This window comes from Cyprinus carpio, chromosome A23 (genome assembly GCF_018340385.1).
Source record: "Cyprinus carpio isolate SPL01 chromosome A23, ASM1834038v1, whole genome shotgun sequence".
NCBI classification, from domain to species: domain Eukaryota; kingdom Metazoa; phylum Chordata; class Actinopteri; order Cypriniformes; family Cyprinidae; genus Cyprinus; species Cyprinus carpio.
The window spans coordinates 13,839,066-13,862,271 of record NC_056594.1 but is presented as its reverse complement, the minus strand read 5'-3'; the positions used below and the strand labels follow the sequence as shown (position 1 = coordinate 13,862,271).

The 23,206-nt window shown below is 38.3% G+C and overlaps 1 protein-coding gene across 2 annotated transcripts; it reads left to right on the top strand.

The window, feature by feature from the left end:
• Positions 1–6,534: 6,534 nt before the first annotated feature.
• On the top strand, positions 6,535–22,887 carry LOC109051978 (fidgetin-like protein 2). Of its 2 annotated transcripts, none has more exons than XM_042713240.1 (3): positions 6,535–6,687; positions 8,395–8,536; positions 18,104–22,887. In XM_042713240.1, exons 2-3 carry the CDS (start codon positions 8,512–8,514, stop codon positions 20,158–20,160), a joined length of 2,082 nt encoding a protein of 693 aa, XP_042569174.1. In that variant the 5' UTR covers positions 6,535–6,687; positions 8,395–8,511; the 3' UTR covers positions 20,161–22,887. The 2 variants fall into 2 exon arrangements, with proteins under 2 accessions (XP_042569174.1, XP_042569173.1); XM_042713239.1 differs by having other exon boundaries at positions 6,535–6,691.
• Positions 22,888–23,206: the final 319 nt, after the last annotated feature.

The following is a 23,206-nucleotide window of genomic DNA, read 5'->3' as shown; positions in this document are numbered from 1 at the left end:
TGTCCATGACTCATCTGTGCCAACTCAGAGCTGCAGCTATATTTAGATTTCCTGACATCAGGCTGTGTTGAGGGAAGTGCTGGTGGAAAAGTTATTGCAACACAATGGGCCAGTCGAGGTTTGAATAGACATGAGCTCAAGTGACAGACAGAGAGTTGCAGACCAAAAGTTTTTGTTCACATGTTGCCCAGGAAAAAACTGAACAAAAAAAAAATTGGAATATTTTACCTCATGTACTGTTGAGATTTGATGTTTATGACTTTGCAATAATACACACACACACCCACACAAACACACACTTTAATTTTTTATTTTAATTTCACACTTTTTAATTTTAATTTGAAAGCTGTAGTAATTTTGTTGTGTTTGTTTGTTTTAAAATACAACTGCATAGTTTTTATTAATTTTTCTTTCAGTTTTAGTTTTAATTACTTTAGTTCATCAAGGTAAACCAAATCAAAATAAGAAATGTTGAAATAAAATTTTAAAGTTTTTTTTATGTATTATTTTAATTTAGTTAACGTTTATTTCTGTGACATTTAAATCAGTAGGTGATTTAAAGGTGAGTTAAAAAAAAACCTCTGACATGTAATTATGTGAAGAAACACAAAATGAGTTATATTTAATACACACAATTGCGGTCTTGTTCAGTGACACATGAATGGCAACAATGCGAGTGGTTAGCCACAGCAACCAGACTTCACCCTGCAGCTAGTGGATTAGCCCACCTCTGTCTTTAATTAGAGCTCTAAAGCACTCTCATCTGACTCCTCTTTCAGCCGTAGAAGAGCATTGGCACTCCAATCAAAGAAATTTAAAAGCACATACTTCCCCTGAAGTCTTTGCAGGTATAAGTTTGCAATATTTCTCTTAGCTGGTTTCAACACAGCTCTAAAAACAATGTGGCTATTGTGTCATGCAACTCACTTATATTTAGTCTTTTTTCGCATTTCTCTCAGTAGCTTACAGGGAACCTTCTAGGCCTCACCAGTCTAAACTAGACTGAGCATGCATATATTGTGTTTGGAATGGCATTAAAATCTAAATTCATCATAGGTGACCTTTTGTATGCAAAACAGCCTGTTTGTGCTGCCCTAAACGCCATGCCTGCGCATGTTCACCTGCTCCCAGCCAGATTAGCAGCCTTGCATGGACATGACTGGGTGTCTATGGGAAAGGAAAGCGTAAAAATGGAGCCCAGTTGCTTCTGTTGCTTCAGACAGAAATTAGTTTCAACTCCTGCTATTGCAGAAACTTCAGTGATGTGGTCCTTGATGTTATTGGCATTGTTCTGTTATTGCTCATTGATTGGTTCTTCATATTTTAGATTTAGTCGATTTCTCTTACAGGCTTGTTTTAATGTTGATGGTACAGCTCAGATAATCGGTTGATGATTATGTTTGAGTTCATCCTGAAATCTTTCAATTTTGATTGCAGACTTTGGTGCCTTGTCTAATCTGAGTGGTTTGTAACATTTGTTGAGCTCACTTCTTCAACTTTGTGAGATTTCAAGGTTCCTTTTCTCAGGAGAAACATGCAAATCAGGGCTCTATTTAATCTCATTGCTGTCTTTGAGATACTGCATAGAAATTGTGATATTAAAGCGTTATCAGTTGTTTTTTATTGATAGATGAGCAACAATGAAAGGCAGGAGTAAACAAAAAATCCCATTCAGCAAGTGTCTTTCTGTCCGTCTTGCTTTCTATCTTCCTCCATTGACTCAGACCCCAACTGTGTGGAAGCACAGAGCATAAATAGCTGAGAAATGTCTTTTCTGTGGAGCCAAAGTGTTGGATTTAACCCCTTCGCACAGAACCCCCTGGTTGCTGCTTAATTCTCCAATTTTCAGCTGTTAGAGTTAGAATAGGAATAATAAACATCTGAAACACCCAGTAATAATCCATCTGACCCCTCTCCCCTCCTATGTATGGACACCGAGGCCAGGCTAGAGTTTCAGTCCGTCCTAATCTCTGCCGAAGACACTGCACTCGCCCGGCCGGCTAATGAAACCATATCACCAAACTTTAGCAGCCTGGTACTGATTATCACCACATTCATCTGCAGACCCCCAAAAATCTCTCTCTCACACATTTTGAACTGTGAAATTACATATGTAGAATGTGAAACGTTTTTGTATACAACAAAATGTTCTTCATCCTCATTCAATTCAAACTTGTCACATCTGAATCCTTTTTATTGATTTATTTCTCTCTATGTGGAATTCAAAGTAACACAGTGTGTCATATCCAGTGAGTTCTCCAAAAAGTCTAGACACACTTTGATGATCATGTCATGCTATTGATTAAACATATCAAGCCAAATATATTGTGTATGTTCCTGACATGTTTCCAATCTTACCTTATGTAAGGCGTTTACATTTTTTTTTAGATGATTGACATTTTATATTTGTTCAGCTATGGTAGAGAATGAACATATGTTTTCAGGAGTGCTATTCTCTCTGGCTCTAATTATAGGCTCATTTTATTTTAGGTGGTTGCTGGAAAAAAGCTTGACAATATTTTCTCTGTCAGCCATGTGTACCTCTCAGCAGTGTACAGCTGTCACCTAAAATGAGCTCATTAAACAGAACAGTGCAGTAATAGCAGATACACACAAACATTATATATATATATATATATATATATATATATATATATATATATATATATATATATATATATATATATATATATATATATATATATATATATATACATATATATATATATATACATATATACATATATACATATATATATATATATACATATATATATATATATACAGTATATATATATATATATATATATATATATATATATATATATATATATATATATATACATATATATATATATATATAACTTGATCAAAAACTATACTAAAACAGTAATATTGTGATATAACTGTTTTCTATCTTAACATATTTTAACAAGTAATTTATTTCTGTGAACTGAATTTTTAGCATTCATTACTCCAGTCTTCAGTGTCACATTTAGAAATCATTCTAATGTGCTGATCTGAATAACAAGATATGTCGTCTTATTACCAATGCTTAAAACAATTAAACCACAATTAGAAACCATGATACATTTTTTCATTATTATTTGACGAATAGAAAGTTCAAAAGAACAGCATTTATTTGAAATTCAACTCTTTTGATTTTTTATTTTATTTTTTTTGTATTTTGATCAATTTAAAGCATCCTTGCTGAATTAAAGTATTAATTTCTTTAAAAATAAATAAATAAAATAAATAATATATTTTATGTAAAAATATTTTTGCCAGCTAGAAATTGTTCTTTTTGAGTGTTACATTTTTACAAAATATTATTTTACATATTACAAATGATTGAGAAAGTTGTGGGAATGTATTGATTATAAGGTGTGGGAACCCTGTTACATAACCCTGTAACTGATTTGCAGCCTATTTTAGTTTAAAACTGAAAATCACTTGCATGTCATCTTCATTAAGGCCTGTGCTGGGGTAGTCCTGCTCTTTTGCTCGCTTAATGAGTACCAGCGGGGGACAACTGCAAGGCTTGCAGCTTCTCAGTCAACCAAATTACTTATTACCCTGATTCATCACCGGGCCATCATTTGTGCACCTGATCCCCCTGCACTGTACAGGCTGAAGACGGCAAAGCTGCTAAAAACTGGCATGACCTCTAACAATGAGGTCAGACTGAGATTTTCAGTGTTTTAGGTCATTAGCGCCGTTTCTCATCTTTTGTGTTTGTTTTGGAGTCCTGCATTAAGTAAGCTCAGCTGCTTGGTTCTTTAGTGCTTATAATCTAATATGCTCAAGATATCATGGGGTCAGTGGACATGTGGTGTTTGAGGCTGTACTGGGTGGTGAATTGTACACACTTGAGGTTGATTTTATGAGTGACACCTGTCAAAGTGACTCTTCCGCTGTCTGTCCCTCCCTTTCTCTGAAGTAAGACTGCTTTGTGGTCATTAGTGCTGCACTCAGCAGGCTTGCAGTAGCCAGACTGCTTGCCTCAGCATTAATGGTTAATTTTTTTTCTCTTCTTGTGGGCGATAGAGTTATGGGCTCGCATCCTCACAAGGCCCTGCCAATCTGTTCCCATACAGCCACTATCATCTCCCAATTATGGTCAGTCTGGGAAGAAAAAGTGCACTGTTAATAGAGACTGATGCACAGTTAAACGATATTTCCGCAGCACACTTGGCATTGTGAATGCTTGTCTTTTAAATGGTTGCTTGTGCACTTTTAAGCTACAAAGAGTTTAAATAAAAGTATGAAAATGGTCGACTACCGTTTCACCCCACACTTTGTGCTGAGCTACAGTGATTTCCACTGGAGCACCACTAAGAATAGTACCGGTTAAGGCTTTTTGTGAGGAAGTCTCTTTTGAACGGGGGTGGTGCTGAATGGCAGCATTGGGGATAAAAGACCTTTGTTGGACAAAGGATAGTTTTATAGATGCTGATGGAGCAAGTTGCTGTGTAGAGTTGACTTGGTTGCTGGTTGCATGGTGGGCTCTTTTCCTTATGGGGGTGTCGAACCCTTGCTTTTTTCGCTTTTGCTTGAAAACATTCCCATTGTTTTTAGACACTGAAGTCTGCATGCTTTCTTGTCTTAGGTGTATTTCAAATGAGACTTAGCATTATGATTGAGTTTTACACTACCAGTGCCATGTGACGTTGTAGATTTGGATGCGACGGATTTGGGTGCACATGGCTGAACACAGCACTCTAAAAACAGACCGTCAGCTGTGCAGAAATGCTCCATACACAACCTCACACACTCTTTACACTCCTCACAAAATGCTGATGAGCTCCAAAAATAAAGGCACAGGATTCTCCAGTCCACCTGTGAAAATGTGTGAGTCCGTATAGAATGTAGGTTCCATTTACTTCAGGCCCCTCCGAAGCTAACATGCTAAATGGTCAGTGTGGCAGCTGCAGTCATATCATGTGTTCACACATAAACATTTGAACTGACACACTGAGCTTTATGCTAAAACCATTGCTAATGTTAAAATGAAAATCATTATGGTATTGAGAGAATCATTCAGTCATTCAGCATTTTCTTATATGCTGAAATAGGTACAGAAGCAAAGCTGAATCGCTTGAGCATGTCAGACTGGACTTTGGTGTCAAGAAAGTGTTCCTACAGCGGTCATAACCTTTGCTGACGCTAGTTCAGTTAACATCTACAAAAATGAGAGTTAGTGATTGCCTAACGGTGGCAAAAATGATACATTTTGATAATATAACTTTTGTAATATAAAAGATAGAGTCCAGTTAAGAGCTACAGAAATGAGAGTATGTGATCCAGAATAGTCTAGAAATGTCTTTTTAGACTTACTTTAAGTTACAATTAATGTTTCAGTACTGATTTGAGGCATAAATTATGCATTTTCTTTATAAAATGTTTTTATATATCTATGCAAGTCCACTTAACTACAAATTTGACAGTCACTGGTAAAAAAAAAATGTCTAGAAAATTCCTATAATCTGAGGCGCAAGTTATACAGTACATGTTGATGATATAATGTTCATCAATTTAAAATGCTGAGTTTTTTTTTTTTTGTAAATGTTTTTGAAGAAGTCTCTCATGCTTACCCAGTCTGCATTTATATGATCAAAAATACAGTAAGAAATAATTGTGAGATATTTCTTTAATTTAAAATAACTTTTTTAAATATATTTTAAAATATAATTTATTCCTGTGATGGCAAAACTGAATTTAATCCAATCTTCAGTATAATATAATACTTCAGAAATCATTCTTGATTTGCTGCTCAAGAAACATTTCCTATTATAATGAATGCTGAAAACACCCAAGCTGCTTAATAATTTAAGGATTTTAAGGATTCTTTGATGAATAAGTAAAAAAAGTTAAAAGTTCCAAAGAACAGAATTTATTTGAAATACAAATCTTTTGTACCTTTTTTTTTTTTTTTTTAAATATCTTTACTGTCACTTTTCAGCAATTTTTAATAAAATATTTATATAAAAAGAGACTAATGTAAAAGTCTGTTTAACAACTATATGAATGAGAGTCTGTGATCAAGAATTGTCTAGAAATGTTGTGTCGGAATTCACTTTAAGTTAGAATTAAAGTTCCAGTACTGATTTGAGGCATAGGTGATGCAGTTTGATATGTTTACCATATATCAAGCTTTGGCCAGTATTTTAGAGTCAGCAGTAATTTGACCATTTTCGTCCAAAATAAACATCTTTAAGCTAATTCCCTCAGGGACAAGCCTAGCTCAGCCTCTGCCTTTCCCTCCACCAAAACTAGCCTTCTTTCTCTCTATTGCTCTCTCAGAAAAAAAATACAAGCCTGCACTCCAAGCATGATTGGTCAGCTGCCCCCACCCCATAGTCCTCCTCTCATTCTCTCTCTCTCTCTCTGCTTAAATAGTTTTAACAAAAAAATAGAGAGAGGGAGAGAGAGAAAGAGAGAGAGGGAGGGGGATGGGTAAACCTGGGGGAGGGTGATTGTGTGTGTGTGTGTGTGTGTGTGTGTGTGTGTGTGTGGGTGCTCTGTTGTTACTGGTTGGGAGGGAAAGAGAGAGAGAGACAGACAGACACAGAGAGAGTTGAGTCGTGTCCCATATGTGGAAAAAAGCATAGTACTGCACACACAAGCCTATCTGCTCCAGGGATTATCTAACTGGTTTTGAATCTGATGTGGAAAATGCAGGCATGAGTAGGTGAGTCTACTTTAATATTAAACTGGACACTTTGCTGCTGCTGCTGCTGCTGGTTGTTCTTGTCTGAAGCTGTAAATGATTGAAAGTCTTAAACTCTGCATTGCACTGTCCTCTACTTCTCCTGATAGCCTGTACTCTCCTTCTTCTTCACTCCGTTTCATTGCATTCTCCCTCCTTTTATGTGAAACAGCCTCTTCTGCATTCCCCACACTGCATGCAGGTGTCGGTTTTTAAGCGTCCGGCTCTTCATGACTGCATGTGTGTGCATGTGTTGAGTATATAGATGTGTTAGCCTTCATTCCCAGCAAGTTTAGAGGTTGTTGGTTAAAGATAGTCTTTTGCTCATTGAGCAGATGTAAAAGGGCCCATGTTTTAGTTTAAACTATTTCAAAAGCACCATTCTGGAATAAAGTTTTTGAGTTTTTCTGTCCAGACGATTTATGCCCTGATTCTGACAGTATTAGTTTTACAGGTCCCCATTTTTCATCATAAAGACAGTAGTTATATAAACTATTTCATCATTATGGAATTAGTTTTTTAAATGTAGTTATATAAACTACTATATTCAATTTAAAAATTTTGTCATAAAGCCATTACATGAACTGTAAAAGAACATCTACATAAAAAATATACATAAACTAAAGTTTAATTTTCTAATTGTTGTAAGAAAACATATACAGGTACATAAAAAATACTATATTACTAATATTGTTTTATCACTCATTTGAATATGTTAACCTGACCAGTGTAAGTTCAGTAATAAACTGACCATTAAACCACTGGTGTGATTTAAAAAATATTTAAACATTAACAAAATTTATTTTTTTAAATTTAACATGGTTTATATCATTATTTAACATCTAATTTTATAATGAATGGTGTGTCTGTTGCCAATTCATTTCCTGAAAGCAGAGCTGGAGACCACACTGTTTGAATAGCATTATGATGTAATATTTTTCATTCATGTGTGAGCTTTCCTACACGCTAACTTGAGAAGAAATGACACTGTTCTTTGGAACATGCCAAACAAATTGTTCATGCTGTGTTTTTTTTATGTACTTGTGTTTTTATTATTTAGTATTATTATTAAATTAAGTCTTGCGTTTTCATTTCTAAGAGCAGAAGGGGAATATTTTTTTTATAATGTGTGTATTTGTGTGTGTGTATATATTGTTATTTGTAAATAACAATATATATATATGTATGTATTTATTATTATTGTTCTTTGTTGGATTGGTTGGTTTTTGCCAGTAGGTCTTTTTTCCTTTTTGCATCTGTCATAGAAAAAAGAGAGATGATTGAACCAGGAGAGTGTGTGGCTAGGGATGAAATGAGTTTAATTTTGTGAAAGCACGCTCTCTGCTGCTGTTATGAGGCGAGGAGAACGGCTATGGTATGCATGGTGCTTTTTGTCAGGGAGATTTAGAAAGCCCTCTTTAGAAGCTGGACACAGCCATACAATCAGCTTAATGCCTGTGTGCAGGCTCTTAATGAATACCCTGTGTGTGTTCAGCCCACAGTGAGAGTGCCTGTGTCCGTGACTGTTTCACTCTTGTCTAAAATTGAGATGATGCATTTGAGGGTCTTGATTGTTGGTTGCATGTTCATGCATCATAATGCATCATGCAATGCAGTGTATGTGTATATGATGACCATTCACCCCTCCTGATCGCTGCTCCATCTCTTTTATTTTTTCTTTTCAGGAACACATTTTTTAGAGTCCCAATGTGATTGCAGGCCAGCGATGGACTACAGCCGTACAGATGCTAACCTGGGTTTGACCGCAGAACTGTTACCGTAATCGAGACCAGATCCGCAGAATGCTGAGTCCCATTGTTCCCTATAGTAAGTTTAACATTTTTGACATCAAACCACAGCAGATGCAATAAATAACTTATTGTGAACTATAGTCTAGTGAAAAATTCCCCTACGGCTACTAAAGTATTTAGTTTGTTGGTAAACCAGTTTGAACAATGGTGCATTTCAAAAAAGTAAATGTTCCCAGGCGTCTTCTTCACAATGTTTTAAGCCACATTATTGGCTCTGAAAATACCCAAAGTATATGTCATGGTTGGTAGGACAGGTGTGGGGGGTGAGCTGATGGCTGTACCAGGAGAAACCCTGTGGTTCTGCCACTGTCATCTCAACATGATTAACCACCAGTGTCCAGCTTACTAGCACAGTTACTTCCTCTATCTCTGTCCTTTTCTGAATCTCTTTCTTTCTCTTCTTCTCTGCCTCTCTTTCTCCAGTTCTCTTCCCCCTCCTCACTGTTCTCGACTGACCTAATAACTGACATGTCCAGTTTTAGCCCCCATTCCTAACCCCCCTGCCAGGCTTCATTTGAGCTCCGCTTTGGCCCTCTCCATAACAGCATTGTTTGTTGGCCAGCATGGGGTTTCTTTCCCCAGTTCTGCCTGAAGAGATGCTTTTTTCTCCACTCTTTAGCTCTTCTTCTTTGTGCTTTATAGGCATGACAGTTACATGAAAAGAGGGAGGGAAATCAAACTAAAGAATCAAGGCACCTCAATTTGAGATGTAATCATGTATTAATGAGTTGCTGGCTTTAAGATACCTTTCTGCTAGGTTGTTGCATCAACCGATTACCACTGATGTCTAATATGATGTTATAATTCCATTTAGTGAGGCATTCAGAGGACCTTTGCCAGTGGAATTACTTTTTGTTTGTTTTGATAAATTCCTTTTCTCATGCAAACTGAATTCTCTGCTTATGTTTTATAAAAAAATAGTTTTGATGAGGGGAAGAGGTTTTATAATTAATACTAATGATAATTCCACATTTCCGTTGAAGCTAATTTGTTGATCCTCAGAAGTTGCTCACAAATAAACATTTTGTATCCAAATTTAAATCACGTTTTATGTCTAGATGTACCATTTTATTTTTTCTGTTGCAAATTCTTAAAGATCGGTTGTTAAAAAGGCACATTCTTGCCTTGGCTGAAGTGATATGACCATAATGGCTATCAACAATTTAATTTTGATTTCCTATATGCCCCTCTAATTCAGATAAATGATGTTCAAAAACATTTAAAAATCTTACCAACCTCAAAAACTTTCAAAGTAAGTGTGTATATAAATGATGTATTGATTTATATTTATAATTTGTTATGAAAGTTATGCTTGTCCCTGTATAAAGAATCAGTAAGAGTTTCAAATCCAAAACAACAATTTTAGTTTTTTTAAATATTACTTTGTGTTTGCCGTCTCTCTTTGCACACTTTATTTTCAAAAATGTCACAAAGCCCTGTCAGAATATTTAAAATTCTTTGAGTATCTGGACAGATTTTAGATGGCTTATGTCACAGATCCTGATTTTCCAGTGCTGCAGCATGCATTTGGATTTAGAAACCGGTCTGCTTGTTTCTGAAGTTTGATGCTTGTGGACTGTACGTATGTGCGTGTGACCCCTGAATGTCAAGTGTGATATTAGGACAGCACAAATGTGTTAGATATCCCTCCTGTTTAAAACCCAGACAAATTCCTTTTCCTCCTGGTCATTCCCAGTGCTGATATGTCTTGTCTGTTCACTCTTCCTCATAAGTAGCCGGTGCCGGAGTCAGGTGAATGTAGGGAAGCTTATGTGGTATAGATGTGAATAATGTCACATCCATGCTGGAATTTTCTTTGTGGAGCAACCGAGCATTTCTGACATCGGTGTTTATGTTTGACTTGAGAGGACAGGCATTTTTGTTCTCCGTGTGCACATTTGAAGATTTTGTTTGATGTCTGTCACATGCAGTTACATGAACTCTCATTGCATAATAAGTGTTGCTCTGATGAGCACATAGGAACCGCAAGCTGAAGAGCGTTCAGAGTTTAAAGAAATCTGAGAGAGATTCCTGGGGCCATGGATACTCCTGGAGGGATTTGGTGCAAAGAATCTATAATCTGCACTTCAAACACACCCTTAAATCAGTCCCAGGCCAGCAACCCTATGAGTGCTCTAACTCTTGTTGCTCGGGGGCACTGCTGTCCAGCATATTCCTTTTTTAAAGAGAAACAATCATAGCCTCAGCTCTCTCGCTATATTATGACCTCATTTCTTCCCTTCTCCACACTAAAGGCCCAGGCCGAAGAAGCACTCTAATTGCATCTGTTAAGTCATTAAGGCTCTGAATTCGGTCTATGGGAAGGGGCGCGCTGGATGCCTCAGAAGAAGCAATTAACAACAAGCATCCAACACATCTATTCTAATGAGTGTGATGGGGTGAATGCGGCTCTGGAGGGGCATGTAGACCCTTGAGTAAACAGGCAAGGTGCTGAAGTGTTTGTGTGAATGAGTGCGGGGTCATTAGTGGCGGGTGTGAATGGACTTTAATTAGCCTGCAGTGTAGTCAGTGAGATGGAAGAGAAATGGCGGCTGTAGGAAAAGGGGCTTAGAGAAACACATTCTGCCTGGGACCCCCCGCCTCTGCTCATCATCTCACCGTTGTTGAAGACAACTCATTAGGCCCACTGCTGCCACAATTATGCTTCCAATTAAGTTCGGATTTCTGAGGGTTATTGGGCGTCAAGCTTCTCTGCTCCAAGATATTCCAATATATCACTCAAAGGGCTTGTCTGTGGTTCTCTAATTAAAGATATAGTTCAGTCAAAAGTGGAAATTGTGTCATTATCTACTTAGTCTTACTTATGTTGTTTCAAACCTGTATGTTTGTTTGTAATTTTTTTCTTTTCATTTTTGCACATACAAAATGGACAAAACCAGTTAAAACAATAAAATAATTGAAAGATATATAAAGCATAATTTCTTGCAGAAGGTATATAAAGCCTTCCTGTATGTTTAACAGTGAAGCATAGCGATGTCATGGGTTTGATTCCCAAGAAAAACAAGAACTGATAAAATGCAATGTAAGTTGCTTTGGATAAAAGCATTTGGTAAATGCATAGATGTAAATATAAGGCCATACAGGTTGAGTAAATGACAGAATTTTATTTGTATGTGTACCCTTTAAGCTGCAGTGTGTTTTTACAAATCCAGCATTTGTGTAACATCACAATATTGTCCGATCTGTAGTCTGAAAAGTTAAAACCACATACTATATATCCTGCTTCCAGTCCAGTGTTATTTAAATATTACTGATACAATATTTTAGTTTTTGTTAGTATTTTGAATTAGAATTTGTTTATAGTTTTTATTCAAATTGTTCTGTAATTTATGCTAGTTTTTTTTTAAATATCTCTGTAGTATGTCTATATAGTTTTTAGTTTATTCTATATAATTTTAGTTTCAGTTTGTTTAGTTTGAGTTATTTTAGTACTTCATCTTAAAGTAAACAAAAAAGAGAAATATTACCTTAGCAACTAGCTAAAATAAAGTAAGTTTAATTTATATATATATATATATATATATATATATATATATATATATATATATATATATATATATATATATATATATAGTATTTCGGTTAATATTTATTTCAAGTAATAATGAATTTTTGTGTGTGTGTGTTTTAGTTGTACTTAATAATAATATACCTAATCCAATCCAAGTTATATTTGTGAGGGTGCACACAGAAAATCCCAACATGGTTTTAGGGTCATTGAATAAAGTGGCCAGGGAATTCGAGAGAGGGCACCGCAACGCAATCTGGGAACTCCATGAGGGGGCAGGGTGGAAAGGAAGGAGGGAGAGGGGGGAAAGAGAGAGAGCTGGAAGAAGTGGATGGAGGAGAACAGGGGGAGATGGAGGAGAGATTGGGTAAGAGAGACAGATGGAAGAGGGTGATTGGTCATCACAGCGCCTTAGGACAGCTGTCCTTTGATATATTAGTGGACACAATGACCTAAACCTGGCCTGCGGACACAGAAAATAGGAACCCTGTTTTTCATAAAGGGGAGGGGTGCCAGGCTTTTGGCCATTTGTGGTCAAGAATTAGCTGGTCAGGGGGATGGGGGTGTTGTTTCTAAAATTATGAGCATTTAATCATTCATTCGAACCATAAAGGCTTTGATATTCTCTCATTTTTAGTCTAAAATGAGCTGATATGTGCACAATTGTCCACAAATGGTACAAATGGATAACAGATATTGCGCTTCACAACATGCACTTTAATTTTGTTGTAATGTGCCTGTTTAATAGTATTGATTTCAAATTAAAGCAAAAGATGCATACAATTTGAAATTTACAAATATTCAAATTTGTTCTAAATAATTTTCTGATAAGTAATATCTTATATTGCGTAATTCATTTGCCACATTGCTGATTTTTCATTATTCTCACACTGTTGAGAAATATGGTGTGAGACTCAATATTTACTGTAGTCATCATCAACATGAACCCTTGGTTTGCAACACTTACACTGTCCCAAAAGGCCAAGCAATAACAGCTTCAAAGCTGAGAGATTGTGGACTGCAGCTCAAATGGAGGACTTGTGTGTGTGTGTGTGTGTGTGTGTATGAGAGAGAGAGAGAAGAAAAAATCAGATCCTTCACTGCCACTCTAGCACATAGGCTCCTTCCTCTAGGGACCCCACGGGGCCTGGCTGAAAAGACCCATGGCGTCTGGCAGTGCGCTGAGGAGCAGGTGTGAAAACTCATAAGGCTCTCCGGGTCTTCTGCTATTACATCTTTTAGGCCCATGAAAAGCGAGCAGATGAACAGAAAGAAAGAGCAAGAGAAAGAGACAGAGAGATCATGTTAACCACACTGCTGTAACTAATGGATTTTTAAAAACTGTCATAGTTATGGCCTATTATGCATGCCTTGTAAATTATGAGGAGCTGTTGTCAGGATTTTTGAGGAAGGATCTCACACTTCTTTCTTTTTCTTTTTTATTTTCTACAGTCAAGATCTGATGACCCTTCATCCAGGACCAGATTTTCAGAAGATATAATTTGTTAATATATTTGATATATATATATATATATATATATATATATATATATATATATATATATATATTATATATATATATATATATATTTATATATATATATATATATATATATATATATATATATATATATATATATTATTTCACATTTTTTTATGTTTTTTACATGTTTATTTGTTGTGAAATAAGCCTTTTTAGCCACAGTGAAACAAATATTTTTGGAAACTGAATATTTAAAGCCATTTTGTGTTTTTTTTTTTTTTTTGTAATGATTTTTTCAGTATATTGAAATATTTACATTTTAATTTTTATTTACCTTAATGCTATTTATTTATTTATTTATTTAGAATTTTAATTCTAATTAAAAAGTACAAAAATATAACATGGATTTGATTTTGAATAACTACTGTAATGGCTCTGCATGACTTTAAAGTATCCGATAGGCCACATCAACATTTTGCAGTCCCTCTGCTTTAAGCATTGATTTAGAGACGTCTGTATACAGAATGCAAATCAGCTGATGATTAGAACACAGTGTGCCATCTTATCTGCACCAAGGTGATTAATTCATGTAAACACAATCCTCCCTCTGCACTCTTCAACCAGATCTACTCTTTCTATCTCTCATCTTTCTTCCTCTCTCTCTCCTCTTTATTTTTATACTCTCTTGAAAGAGCCCTTCTTTTGTGGCATCTGTGTTCTTCAAAGGGAGTTCCACACATTCCAGAACTGTGGGCTGAAGTTTCAGGACATGATTCCTAACAGGATGCTCACTGTTCAACCGTACAACTACTGCTTTTAAGTTGTTTTGATGTTTAACTGACAGAGATGGATAGTAATTAATCAAATTCTCAGGACTGAGAATTTGTGTGTGTGTGTGTGTGTGCTGTTATTTCCCCTCACTTCCTTTTAAAGTTGTCTCCTGTTTCAAAAGTGTTAGGGTAGCTGAATGCAAGTATACTCTTGTCTGTGTCCTCTTTAGTTGAAGATCCAAACGGTGTTTGTAGATTTGATATTTGAATATGCAATGAAGGGGGTCCCTTTAGTAGAGTAAATCTATGTGTGGGTTTAGGGAGTGGGTGCCCACAATAATGCCTGATTGGATTGATTCAGGCTGCTCCAGTTTACAACTGGCCCCTGTGCAATCTGCCTGGTTTAATGGCCCTGTCTCCCAGAAGGCTTGTTGCATCCATGTAGGTTTTGTTCCTCAGGGCAGGAAAACAAAAGTGACACGGCCTGAAAGAGCACACAGACCCCTGGGGAGCTGTGAAAAGCTGAGCATCCTATGGCAGCCGGGCCTGTTCAGCTCTCACATTGCAGAACCTTCTGCTCCAACAACCTGCTTGTAGTAATATAGTGGTCGAGTCAAATTCATAACTAATATTTTGGTTATCCTAACTTTTTTTTGAAAAATCTAGTAGAACTTTATTGTAACCTACTGATATTAAATAATTAGTTATTTTATTCAGTTCACATTTTTCAAATCAAGATGGTGCACACAAACAAACAAATGAGCACATCTCCAAAAGAACCCTCAATAAATCCCAGGACGGCACAAAGGCTGTCAGCACACTGCTGCTGAATAGATTAATAAGATTTCCATAATTAGGCAGGCCTCTGACAATAGGATCCCTCAGCTTTTGTCTCAGGACCAACAGGATTGTCAGGCCAGGAGGACGTCTGCTGGATGGGCTGTGCAACAATGGACACACAGACAGTAAGGCGAGCAGTGGAAACATCTGTCTCCCTGCCAGCCTCGGACATGCACGGAGCCACCACGGCAAAACACTCATCGCGGTTCACACAAAGCAATGGCCGGGAGCTCCCATGTGGACAGTGAATTTTTGTTTCATTCACTAGAAAGTTTTGATAATGAAAAAAATTAGGCGACTGCTATATTGGCCACCGCCACACTATAAAAACTAAGTGCAGTGCACCATTAAATTTGTTAATTTCTAATCTCTTTTTATAAAATGTAAAAACTACAAATAAAATAAGATTATTAGTTTTTTTAATACTAATATAAAATTATTAAAATAATATACTTTTTACTTTATTTTACACTGCATCATTTTTCAGTATACTTGTTATGCTGCAAATGCTTTGGCAAGACAAATGTACAGGTTTTGTGATGCCAATAGCCTTAAAACATTAACTGAGAGAAATTAAGAGATCTTTATTTTTAAATAGGATATTCCTTGTTTCTTAAAAACTCATCATCTCTTTATTGGCATCTTTTATTAATTATTCCTTGGCTTGATTTTGTCATTTATTAACAGAAATAAATAGCCTTCAGTGGTCATTTGCACTTCTACTAGTTTTGTAGTAATTGGACCATCTATTCTCAAATGCCCAGAATGAGTTAATCTCAGCAGCTGTGGTGATTTAAATAGAAACAGATTAAAACACATCTAGATTATTAGAGTCCCTGCTGAGGCGTAGCTCTAATTGCAAACCAGCTCATCTGTGGCTTATTTCATGCTAATGGATAGCATTTTTAGCTGGGTAGTAGGACACTAAGGTGAACTCTTCTTCTTGAAGCAGCCTGCTCCAAATGGCCCTTCCATGTCTGGTTTGGCAGCGCTTTCCTGTGTGTCTTGGTGCACTCACACTCATGTATACTGATGGAGTGGACAGCAGTTTGACCGCCTGAATGACTTCCTTAATGTCAAGTCCCATCCTCTCAGATAGACTCATGGGCGTGCATGCACACGCACACACAGTGGCCGGAGCGCCTGCTGTCCATTCCCCCTCCTCCTGCTCTACCCGTGGCAGGTTTTATGAGCTCCCCTGGGCTGCCATCTATCTCTGTCACACACTGGCCCCATTATTGTGCTCCATGCAGCACGTCACGAACCAGCCTGCAGAAGGGATTGTCCTGCTGGACATATACTGTTTCTGACCGAACAATGATCAAATGCTTTACCTGTGTTCGCCTTGTTTACAAATTCTGAGGGAATTTTTTGTTTTATATTTTATTTATATTAGAAAACACTATTGTTAAGGTGCTAGTTTAGACTTGGGGAACTTAAGGCTCTAAATATGAATATGAAGGACATGGTAATCCAAAGGCCATCTGGTCTGTTGGTGTGATCTTTTGGAATAAATAGCAGGCGTAATCTGAAGACACACATGGGAAGGTTTGGCAATGGGAGGGGCAAGAGTTCGAGAAACAGAAAGAGCACACAAAGGAGGTGGGCCAAGTTTTTGGGAGAAAAAGAGTAAGGGGGAACATACCACACAGGACTGAAACTTGATTTAAATGGCAATAAAGCAGCAGCTTGCACACTCTGACAGAAGTGTGAATAACGAATCATCACTTTCCCCTCAGATTGCAGCCTGTGGTGAAGATTTGCAGTTTATTCCTTTTACTTCCTCATTTCCCCCTGTAGCCCTCACCCCAGGCTGATTCTTGACAGTTCAATAATGCCAAGCTATGTGAGGAATTTAGCTTATGCCCCTGGAAGGAGCAGTTGCAACCCTCATGAAATGGCTGATTTTAAAACTGTTATCTGCTCCATGAATTATCAAGACCAAGAAAAAATGCTCTTCCTATTGAAGGATTGAGATCTTTTTACTATTATAACAGTCATAAATTATGCATACAGGTAAATAATTATATTTTTTATGTTTTTATGGTGCACTTTGATTCATTGTGATTATTAATTTTAGTTAATTTTCTTATAAAGTACCTTTGAACTGTGATGCTGTCAAGTGTATTGCACTTTTAAAAGTTCTGAAAGAAGGGAATTTGTTTTATGAGGGGGAAGGGACAGGGCGGAGACTGGATGTGGAAAAAAAACTCTCTCTCTCTCTCTCTCTCTCTCCCTCTCTCTCTCTCTCTCTCTCTCTCTCTCTCTTTATATATTTAATTCAGATTTATTTTTCCTCATGTGCATTAAGATCCCCTTCATATTAGGCCAGCATAATTAATCACAGGAAAGTGGTGCTGGAGATAGCCAGAGGAAAGGGCATTCCACACTGCCGGTGCTTCATGGGAAGTGGCTAATGAATAGCACAACTATTTCGTCCACCAGAAACCCCCCCCCACCCTTGTTTCCCCCCCAAATCATCCCCTCCCTCTCTCCCTATGTTCCTTCTTCCCTCTCTTTCCCTCCCTCTGTCAAGCTGACCACAGAGGCCTTTTGGAGAATTGCTTTGTGGATGGACTGTGGTGGTGGGAGGGGATGTATTGAGGGAAACATACACAGGTTGATAACAGTTTCTCCTTTGGGAGAACTGCAGATGACAACACAAGGCTGCTACATGGCTGAGGGCTTGAAAGGAACACATTCACAGTCCTTCTTTTTTATATATATACTCCAGGAAAAGAAAGACTCCCTCTGCTTGCATGCACATTTCCAAAAAAAAAAAAAAAAAAAACTCAGCAATCACCCATAATATGTCTTTAGTTATTTTGACTAGTCTTATAATTCTTTGATACAAATTGTAAAAAATCACTGGATCCAAGACTGATTTGTGAATGGTATGAACGTATGCTATTGATATATATCAAGTTCTTGAATAATCTGACAAATTGCTGTCTTCGACAGGCCTATTGAAGATGCACTGGAACCCGGAGCATGCACAGCCCCTGAGCCAGTGGCCTGAGCAGCATTTGGATGTGTCCTCCACCACCTCATCTCCTGCCCACAAGTCTGAGCTCTACCCCAGCCGCAGCCGTAGCTCCTACAGCTACGCCTGGGCAAATGATGACATCTCAGCCCTTACTGCCTCCAACCTGTTGAAGCGCTATGCGGAGAAATATTCTGGCATGCTAGACTCCCCATACGAACGCCCTGCTGTGGGCACATACCCTGAGCCTGGAGCCTTTGGGGCTCTTAACGGAGGCCAGAAAAGTGAACTGGAGCCTTGGCCTCTTACGCACAGCACTGACGGAGGTTATCCCTTGGTGCCTCCTTCCTCTCATGATGGTCTATCAGGACAAAAGGTGGTTCCCACATCAGCAGGCCCACCAGGCTCAGTCAATGTGTCAGCAGTTAACAGCAACCTTTCGGACTCAGGATACAGTGGGAGCAGCTCCTGCAGTGGGCCCCATTCCAGTGACTACCCGCCCAGTTACAATGGCACCTACCTCTCATCAGGGTACTGTCCCCAACCCAGTTCAGCACTTCCACCAGCCTCATTACATGCCCTTCAGCCTAGCCCCACACTTCTACCCAGTTACACACCTTCTACCCCTGTGTACAACTACCCCCCTAGCACATACTCACACCAGACTAGCCTTGCTCCTAGCTACATCCATCCAACAGCCCCTTTCATCCCCTCAGGCATAGCCGCCCCCTCTCCACTTCCATCAAGACCCACAGTGGTTGGTGGCAACTATGGCTATCAGAACAGCAGTCTAGGGGGATCAGAGACTGCGGGCTCTCTGAAGAGAAAAGCATTTGAGATGACCCTGGATGAGGAAGATGGAGACAGTTCACGCTATAGGAAATATAGCTATGACCCCATAAAAACTGGGGGAGATTCTCCATATGGGGTCAATGAAAAAACTGAGTGCCGTGGAAATGGCTTTGGAACAGGCAACACAGATCCTCAATCATTTAAGCCTAGTAAACCTTCATCTCAGTCAAGCCTGGAAGGAGACGAAGTGGGGAAGTACAGTGGGTTGAAGCCCTTGGTTTCACCAGCGTATGGAGCCGCAGGGGATTACAGTCCACCAGCAGCCATGACTGGGGAGAATGGAGGTGCAGAGCAAGGCTTCTCCCAGCATCGTTCTCAGAAGCGCTCTGATCCTGTAAAAAGCATGGATCCCCGAATGCTGGAGCTAGTAAGCCAGGAACTGCAAGATTGCAGTCCGGCTTTGCTTTGGAGTGAACTGGCTGGGAACTGTCACATTAAAGCAGCACTGGAGGAGGACGTGCTGTGGCCTGTCCTGCGACCCAACCCTGCCATCCACCCACCCAGAACTGTCCTGCTGTTTGGCCCTCAAGGAGGGGGCAAAACCACACTGGTACGATCCATGGCATCTCAACTGGGTGCTACCTTCTACAGGCTGAGTTGTGCAACTTTGGCCTCTAAACTGAAAAGAGAAGCAGAGCAACTTCTTGTCACTCTGTTCTCTGTAGCAACAGCCCGACAACCTGCAGTGGTTTTGCTCAGCGAGGTGGAGGCCGTTGAGGAGAATGGTCTCAGACAGCAACTGCAGGCCCAGCTAGAGAAGATTCAACATGGTCAGAGCAGCATGGTTCTGGTTGTGTGCACCACAAGACGGCCTGATATGATCAAAGATCCTCTCCTGCACTGCTTCTCCAAGCGTTACCACATAGGCCTGCCAGATGGAAACACACGCAGACATGTGCTTCTGCAGGCACTGGCGCCCCAAGGCTTCACTCTGGGTGAAAGGGTGATGTCAGCAGTACTGCAGCGTTCAGAAGGTTTCTCCGTCTGGGAGCTGCTGCAGCTCTGCCAGCAGGCTCTGGCATCAGCTTCTGCCTCTGCACCCGTGCCCTTACATGGCCTCTCTTCATCCCTTTCTTCCCCTACCCTCCAAGACTTTGAAAATGCTTTCTGTAAGGTACGCCCTCACAGCACCCCCAAAGAACTGGACACTTGTATGGAGTGGAGCAAGGTTTATAGCCACTGAGAACCTAGTCAGCCACTGGTTGGAGATTGCTGAATGCTTTTCTTTCGTTCGTTCTTTTAACTACTTGTTGCAGCCAAAATAGTGAGACTTGAAATTACAGTTTATGGTGGGGAGGCATTTTGGATTGAATTCATTTAATCTAGGGAATATGCCATGGTGTGTTGTTTTTCTATAAATATACATATACTTTATTTTTTCCCAAAGAAATTTAATTCTAGGCCTTTCCTGAAGGGGCATTTATTAGTTGCTTGGCTTATCTGATAGAAAGACTGAATTATATTTTGGAATTCCACTGGGATTCCAATTAGCCTTGATCCTGGATTAAACCTGGAGGCTTTTCCTGAAAAAAAAAAACCCATTAATAACATCTCTCAGGATCCTATTTATTGCCAGTCCACTCCAGTGGTGTTGTTTTATTTGCGTTGATTTGCTTTAAGATCATTTGGTGTTAAAGGGCTTAGGATATATCAAAACTACTTTGTTTGTACCAAAAATGCTCACCAACATTATAATGTCCAAGTCACAGCATTCACCAAAATGTATTTACTGTTATGCAACCCCTTAGGGAAGAAAGCAACAGTATTTTACAAAGTTGATTGTTAGGCCGCATTCATATCTTGTGCACTTTGTCAAAATGGTCATTTTACCAAAAGCGTTTGCATTGCTACCCAAAAAGTATTAAAATGCTAATCCATAGAAAGTCAGATAATACAAAGACTTCTTTCAGAACACTTTGTTAAAGGTAATAAAAATTTTCCCAGATACAACAATATGTAAACAGCCCATCACGTTCCTCACAATCTCGTGAGAGCATTTGCTCAGGACCCTCAAACACAAAAACAAGGGTCCATGAATGACTATTTTCTCTCTTCTGTTTATTTTATTAGAATATGTAGTCATGTTTGAAATACTCAGGAAGAATCTCTTTACCTCAGAAATGATAATTAAAGAATGTATGTAATCTTAGGGTCTTAGTAGTAGCATTGAGGTTGGAGGTGAGCAACAGACCTGACACAGACCTGTATACACACTGCATCTGTGCTGTTACCTCCTAGGTGAAACTTGAAAATGCTACAAAGACAAACAATGAATGTAATTCAGGTATTTCAGAGAATGTCTGATGCCATAAATCCATGTTTTTAACTCTTTATGAAAATTTTTCCCTTATCCTTACCCTTTATTTTTTATGTAGATTTTTGATGGAGTGATGATTGTCTTCATGAAGTGTTATTGTAGATGGCAAACAAGACGTTTGATTTTGTTGGACAAACTGTTTTCAGAAACCAAGGTATAAAGCATATGTCAGTGTCCTTTTAAAACAACCAATGTAAGTACTTGAGGAGCAAAAAAGAAACAACCCAAAGATCAGAATGAGAATGTTTTTTATATATATAATTGGCAGCTAATCATGTCTAATCATAAATTGTGTTATACCATCATGTGTAATATATGAAAAGGAACACGCTCAACATTTAGACAATCCAGATGGAGCAGACTGTACCAATGTTTAAAATTTTCAGATTTTTTGATTATAAGGTACATAAAAGTTGCATGGAGTAATCAGGTGTCTTCAAATCATCACTGCTGAAGAAACTGAGATTGAGTTTATTTATATTGTCTGTAGACTGGCTTTTGTGGATTGTTACATTTTGATCAACCGTGATGTTACAGCCACTGATCACTCCTTAGCCCCAGCACACCCCATGCTCTTAGCACAATGGTTTGTCCCCTTGGTTGCTGGCCCTGTATAGCCATGTGGTGAGCTGATTTCCCATCCCCCGTTCCTTACACACCGCCTTTTGGAGAAGCCATATTCTGACTAATGTCTAGTAACCCTATAGCACTGTTCGGCTCTTCAAGTACAGCTGGTGGTTTCACTCATGCCACACAGGTCAATCAGAATGACCCCAGGATCACATATTGATCAGTGCCGAAGAGGCAAAACCTGCAGAACCTGGCAGACTCAGGGACATCCAACGTATACAAGTGCATCATCTTGTGCTTGTGTAGAAAAATTTAGCACCAATTCCCATTCATTTAACCCATCCAAAGTGTTTAACCCATCCAAAGTGCGCACACACACACCGTGAACACACACCCAGAGCAGTGGGCAGCCATTTATGCTGCGGCACCCGGGAAGCAGTTGGGGGTTCGGTGCCTTGCTTAAGGGCACCTCAGTCGTGGTATTGCCGGCCCGAGACTCGAACCCACAACCTTAGGGTTAGGAGTTAAACTCTCTAACCACTAGGCCACGACTTCCATGATTTTTATTCTGATATCATAGGCAAATACAGAGACTTGGCTGATTTTAAAACAGGAACACAAAGATACAGTTTGTCCAACAAAATTGTCATTAATTAGCTGTTTTGATCTATTAGTACAGTAAATTTGTTCTTGGATCTTGTTCTTGTACATTTTCTGTAACCATTTCTACCTCATTTTTGCAGCATATTGTACATGAAAATATTCATTTCATGTCTTTTTTTGATGTCTGTTATAAAAATGATAATGTTCTTGAACTGTAATAGTCTACCTCAGAAAAGACTGTATTTAAAAAAAAAGTATTACACAATATTAAAGAGAATATGTCATAAATCTTTAATGGCTCATCTACCCGTACATGTCACGTGGTAGACTGTAAAGGTGAATTGCCTTATATAAAAATATATAATGAGTGAGATTATGAAATTATGTAATAAAACTAAGATTGAGGTCATGTGGCTATTCTACACTCTCAGAAAACAGGTACAAAAGCTGTCACTGGGATGGTACCTTTTCAAAGCTACACTTTTGTACCTTTAAGGTACCAATACAGTCCCTTTAAGTACAAAGATGTACCTTTTGAAAAGGTACCACCCCAGTGACAACTTTCATACCTTTTTTCTGAGTGTATGAATAAACCAAATAGCAAATAAAATAATTTTAATGTAAGTGAATATTTGATTGTACCATCTGCATATAAGATAGTTAGAGCTGGCTAGTTCAACAAATGGATGCTTTTTCATAATACTATGTTTATTCATTTCAATCAATATTTAACTTTTAA